General features: G+C 34.0%; 1 protein-coding gene across 1 annotated transcript; it reads right to left on the bottom strand.

Annotated features, from left to right (window-relative positions):
- Window positions 1–1,455: 1,455 nt before the first annotated feature.
- On the bottom strand, window positions 1,456–4,028 carry LOC114175433 (uncharacterized). Its single transcript, XM_028060191.1, has 12 exons — window positions 3,888–4,028; window positions 3,541–3,808; window positions 3,227–3,283; window positions 2,982–3,081; window positions 2,718–2,850; window positions 2,575–2,633; window positions 2,379–2,397; window positions 2,274–2,288; window positions 2,022–2,192; window positions 1,872–1,931; window positions 1,711–1,770; window positions 1,456–1,626 (listed from the first exon to the last, which is right to left on the bottom strand). The coding sequence occupies exons 1-12, from the start codon at window positions 4,026–4,028 to the stop codon at window positions 1,456–1,458; spliced, it is 1,254 nt and encodes a 417-aa protein (XP_027915992.1).
- Between the last annotated feature and the right edge of the window lie 2,400 nt (window positions 4,029–6,428).

Here is a 6,428-nt window from a genome sequence, read left to right as displayed (position 1 = left end):
TATTGCAGGAATACATTCAATTTGACCCTGCTTTCGTTGTTTACTGGTCAAAGGAAGTTAGACACAATCTAAACTACTTAATGGACCCAAGAGGAAATAAGATAGTTGTCCGCATAGGTCAAACTTCAGTGCTTGAAAACTTCTTTTGTGGAGGTTATGAAATAGCAAGTTTTTACAAGTTCAAAGACAACTATTTTGTTGCAGTCAAATACTTAGGAAATAGGGTGTTTGACTTAAGGATTTTTGACATAGACATGACTGAAATACAATATCCTGCCCCAAAAAATCCGACTGATGTCCCACCAGAAATCCCATTGCCCAGATTCTTCAACTGTTTCAATGTCAAATTATCTATACAATAGGTAACATTATCGCATACATATAATTCATATGTAACTGGTTTACAATTATTTCAGTATAAACATAAAGATTATTTATTTATGCTACAGGAATCTATAACACTTGCTGATGCATTTTCACGGTTTTGGGGTCCAACATTTGCGTCTGATAACTTTGAGATGATTGACCCAGTAGGAAACATCCACGAAATTATCATTGCAAGAGGATTCTTGCATATGCGTTTTATTACAAAGGGAATTCCACAGTTTATTAAATACTATGATATCAAAAATGATCATGTAATGAGGCTAACTTACATGGGAGATAAGAAATTCATAGTAAGGATATTTGATCTGGCTGGTGATGAAATCACTTACATCAACAAATCAACTGATACTTGCAGTACTACAATGGAAAGCAATGATGAAAATCCTTTTTACTTTTCAACAGAGAAAACATTAACTAAAAACGATATTCGCTCATCATCACTGGTAAGTTGCATTCCTTCTGAAATGTTTTTGTTACATGAATTTATAAAATTACTTGACATATTGTGAATTTCATTTACAGTACTTGGATGCACAAATTGCTGATGTAGCCTTGGTAAAGAATCGAAAAGTGTATAACCTCAGCAATGAAAATGGTGATTTATGGGAATATGCACTGGAAGCTGGAAACAAACTGATGTTTGGAGTTGACAAAAACCGTTCAAGCACAATTCATGTTTTAATCACTTAATGTAACTACGAATATTTATAACTTAAGTTTGATAATAGTTTACATCCTTTTTTTATTTGTTTTTTGAAAGACTATATATGTTTCTGTATGTATACAGATCTACTTAATCTAATTTCCTTTATTATCAATCATGTATATCCTTTGTTTGAATGTTAGTAGCTATAATTTTATCAATCGCCTATTATATAATATTGCAAGATGTTTCCATTCATATATTCGGGAATGAGTCCAACATCAAACAAAACACAAGAAAATGAAGGACAATGTACTTTAACCTAATTTACAGAATATATATGGCTAAAAAAGTGCTTAACCATAACTGTTCCAAAGCACCCAAAATTATATACATCAAACATATACAAATCAGAAAAACTTAATTTAAGTTTTCTCCTTCTTAATAAGCTTCTTCATCTTAGTGCTGGATAGTTGAGCAGAATCCATGTCCTGAGAAGATTCATTGCAATTTTCACTACATGGCAATAACCTCTTTCCTGGAGTTCCAATTACAACATAATCCGACTCATTATCACCAGTTGCACTTAAACTCATCTACAAAATTAAGAATAGAAAATTGATCATATCAAATACTCTATAGTTTTAATTATGAATAAAGAAAATTGAATAAGAATATACTATATTAGTATCAGTGTCTGCAGCCAAATTACAAATAGATTTCCCACGTAATTCTGAAATCTACAAAACGAATAAAACTACATATCAATTTCAGTAATATCTACTTAAACTCTGTGATTTGGATTAACAAAAAATCGAAAAATGCATCTTAATATACTTACCATAACACTGGAACTCTCAGAAACCAAATCCATACTGCATTTATCAGTACTATCACCAATCTACATATACAAATACAATAAAAATATTTTACATTTACATGTAATTCATATGCGAAGAAATATATAAATCATTTCAAAAATAATATTTACTTGAAGTGGAGGAATAAGACTTTTAACATGTGCCACTATTTCTGAAACATTTGAAACTTTAATGACAGATGCACACTTAGTTCTTGGTTGGGTTCGAACTTTAAAAGCAAAGGTACAACCTAGCATTACATCCAATGCATCGGGAAAGCAAAGGGAATCATCTTCACCAGCCTATTGTAATTAATAACAATGCAAATATAAACAACACTGATAGCAGAAAATATAAACGATGCAAAATATAAAATTGTTGACCTCAATCATTCGTTTCTGCAAATCAGCAGCAAACAAGCCAATAATGTTTCTACATTATTGGTCCCATACAACAAAGTTAGCATAATTGTTTGAATCATCACAGACCTGGACTTGGAGCCTATACCTACAAAGTATAGAAAAATTACAATTAACAACTAACATAGATCACAAAATGTAAAATACAATATAACAATATACCAACTTGAAAACAGGTAGTGCATTATCTTTATCACAATAAGTGCAATTGAAAGAAACTGCTTCATAAGTCCTTTTGTTGGAATTGTTGCAAACCAAATAATACCAGCCCTCATTATCTAAGTTAAACTTAACAGTCGTTGCAACAGTCACACATACAACTTCCTATATCAAAAGAAAAAATTTAAGTTAAAATACAATAAACAAAAGAAATGAAATAAAGTAATTCCTCAAGACTTGCTTTCATACCTTCTTCATTGATGGGATTTCAGACAAACTTTTTACTAAACATTTATATACAAAACGTTTAGTATCAGTATATTGGGGAGACTGAGTCAATTGACTTGCACACTGACTCAATATCACTTCATCGGGATCCATTCTGCAAATCAAATAAAACATACAAAATCAACTACAGTTTTTTTGCTATATGTAAAATAATTCCAATACAAGACAAATAATTAACATGGTTTAATATTTCCAACTTTTTATTTGAGTATTCGGATAACTTACAACTTCATTTGTTTCTTAAAATCAACTATTTGAGGAAAATCACTTTCCATTATCAACTTTGTACCATTCCACGTATTAGAAACAGAAACTGGCCATTCACCTACATATGAAATCCAATGTTAGAAAAAATAAACATCACACTCAACGAAGAAGATGTTTCATAAAGATATGTACATGCAGCTGGTTTGATTTTAGCTTGAGTAATGACAACCACAAGCTTTTCCGAATTAGGTAGCTCATTGTACCTCTGTATAAACTTCTTGCAATATTCATCCCACAATGTACAACAAATAGCAGCAGCACTGCAACAAATATAAATTTTTCAGTTCAAATAAATCAAAATATTAACATAATATCACAGTACAATTATATTACTTTACTTGAGATCCACCAAAGTAAACATCAAGTTTTTTTACTCTACAGTTTTAAACTGAGGCTTGATTCTCACATTCTCAATGAGACCAATCAAATCTCAATGAAAAAATATATAAAATAGGGTTAGTATGACTATCATACGCAAATTTGTTGAAAAACAAAACAGTTATTATATTTCTCATACCTATCAGCAAGTCAGGAATAAAATTGTCACTAACAATATCTTTTATACTTTTAAAGTTGTAAGCCTTCATTGGAAGTTTAGCAATAACTTGCAACTTCACGGATGTAGCACCAATAAACAGTAACTTGTAAGGATGCTCACATACCATGTACTGCCCTTCATTTTTCAGTACCTTGAAATTGTGCATGATATATGTTTCTCCCTCAATCAACTTGCTATCCCATAAATCAAACTCTTCCCTGCGAACAATGCAATGTATTTTGTCCGCCTACAATAAATAATCAACATAACAAATTAAAATACATAAGACATAAAAAAATTAAAAGGTTTATTGAAGAAATACTTACATTTTCATCCATCAGAATCATCTCCAACTGAAGAGTAGAATCACGGGACTGAACATACCAATGATCAACAACTCTAACTGCCAGCTTTAGAGTATCCCTTTTACCATCAATATCTTTAATCATATCCAGCTTCTTCGCCATTGCATTTCCTAAAATACACCATAAAATCAGTCAAATTTGCTGATGTAGCCTTGGTAAATAGCAACCATTAACTACACAATAAAAATATGAAAATACTTAAAAGCAAAACGGAAAATTTGAACCGTAAATAAAATGGATATGCAAGAACAGAAATATAAACTGGAGTAAGAAAAACAAACACCAGTAAAAATAAAACAAAATAAAAAACCACAAAGAACTATGGCAACCATTAACTAAAGAATAAAAGTATGAAACTAATTAAAAGCAAAACGGAAACAATGAACAGTAAATAAAATGGATATCCAAGAACAAAAATATAAACTAGAGTAGAGTTACAACAAAAAAGGGTTAAATATGTTTTTAGTCCCTTAAGTTTGAACGAAATTTGGGTTTAATCCCTCATCAAAACTTTTGACCAATTTAGTCCTTCATCTTCCAAAATGCGTGAATTTAGTCCTTTTAACCAAATTTTGTTAAGTTTATCTGACATTTCAAGCGCATTTCATGATAGTATTTAAATTATTTATATTGTTTGACACATTTTTGCTTCAATGTTAACTTAAATACTATCATGAAATGCGCTCGAAACGTCAGATAAACTTAACAAAATTTGGTTAAAAGGACTAAATTCACGCATTTTGAAAGATGAATGACTAAATTGGTCAAAAGTTTTGATGAGGGACTAATTCCAAATTTCGCTGAAACTTGAGGGACAAAAAACATATTTAACCCCAACAAAAAAACACCCTCTGAACACAGAACACAGAACACAGAAAAGTTCTTCGATATTTATTGTAACATCCCGACCGGATATTACGAATTTAAATAATAAAATAAAGAAGTAAATAATAAAACTTCATTTATTATAACTGATATTCCCAAAACGCGAGAATATTAAAATAAACTCTTATTACTTTCTTAATAAACCAAAATTCATAAGTATAAATAAGATTGTAATTATCCAAAAGTCCAGAATATTTATAATTACAATTTATTTGAAAGCATAAAAAAACTTTATAAAAGTTCTCATAAAATCTTCTCCCAAAACTAGCTTCGCTCCGTCTCTAGGCCTCACCAGATCCACCTGCAATAACATTTGCTCCCGTGTACCGCATACACGATCGTCGCCAAACACAAGCAGATAGGGTGAGCTAACATATTACACATACATATAAATATTGCATAGTTATATATATCACACAATCACACCAATACTGCTGCAGTAAAATCCCCTAGCGGGGAACACGTACCGCCAAGCGCTGCCCGCTTCCAAACCGCGTGGAAGTTATGATGAGTCGAACCTTGACTCACATTCAATAATTAAATTTTGGGAATTTAGTATTATTTTTGCGCTTAAAAATCGTATTTAGTTGCATGCTAAATTTATTATTAGATATTCTTAAGTTTAATAATGCAACTGTAATTTAATTTAGGTCCTCAAGGATGTAAATAATGAATATTTTAATTCATAAATTAAGTCCCAAAATAGGAATTTTGGAGAGAAATAGTTTAGGTACTAAATGCACCCCCAATTCTCATGTTTACACCCCCTTTTTCCAATTGGAATATCTATTTTAAAATAAAACATTTCTGGAGCTAGTTGTACCCCTGTTTTCAGGTTTACACCCCTTTTGTAATAGTAATTCATTTCTGTTCTGCACCCCTCCTTTTTACTAAGCTGCACCCTAATGTCACTTAAACTCTAGTCCACCAGATTTCGCCACCTGACAATCCTCCACTTACTAAATTAACCAATGACAGTTTGCCACATCATCAAGCCTCCACTAACTCATATCACCAATCATTGTTTGCCACATCATCATCTCCTTTCTAACACAAACCATAACCCTTATCTCTCTTTCTCTCTCTTCCGCACCAACCCACTCCGCAGCCGCCACATTCCGCAGTCGCCACGACCATGTCCGACCACCACTGCCCACGCCGGAAAGCCACTGCCCGTCGCGCCCTCGTCAGAAACCTCGCCACCGTTGCTACACCAATGGTCCGCAACAGCAGCGTCTTCTTCGCACGTCTCGCAGCCACCACCACCCTCCTCCGCGCCTGCAACTCACGTGAACAGCCCGCACACCACACGCAGCCACCTCCCGCAGCCCTGCTCGACGCCGCTGCCACCCGAAGCCACCACCTCTGCACCAACACTCGTCGGAAAATCCACCATTGCAGCACCACTCACGGCCTACAACAACCACCGCGCCTCGCTGCAGTTCGCCTCTTCCCCTCGCGCCACCACCGTCGCGATCTCGTCGTCAACAACAGCCCCGTCGTCGCTCGCACATCGAACCACCACTGCCACACCAAGACAGCCCGCGCTCTACAACACCTTTGCGACGTCGCTGCAACTCGTCGGAGTTCGCGAGCGTCATCTTCTCCGTGCATCCC

This window comes from Vigna unguiculata, chromosome 3 (assembly GCF_037176805.1).
Source record: "Vigna unguiculata cultivar grain cowpea cultivar isolate G323 ecotype 2 chromosome 3, ASM3717680v1, whole genome shotgun sequence".
Classification (NCBI taxonomy): Eukaryota; Viridiplantae; Streptophyta; class Magnoliopsida; order Fabales; family Fabaceae; genus Vigna; species Vigna unguiculata.
The sequence above is the reverse complement of the archived record's forward strand: the minus strand, read 5'-3'. Positions and strand labels throughout refer to the sequence as shown.

Excerpts from the sequence above, each read along its gene's own strand:
- LOC114175433 (XM_028060191.1), bottom strand. The coding sequence starts at position 4,028 with ATGGCGAAGAAGCTGGATATGATTAAAGATATTGATGGTAAAAGGGAT. Across the intron at positions 3,809-3,887 it reads TGATTCTGATGGATGAAAAT|GCGGACAAAATACATTGCAT; the intron begins GTAAGTATTTCT and ends TATTTATTGTAG. Across the intron at positions 2,634-2,717 it reads AAATCCCATCAATGAAGAAG|GAAGTTGTATGTGTGACTGT; the intron begins GTATGAAAGCAA and ends CTTTTGATATAG.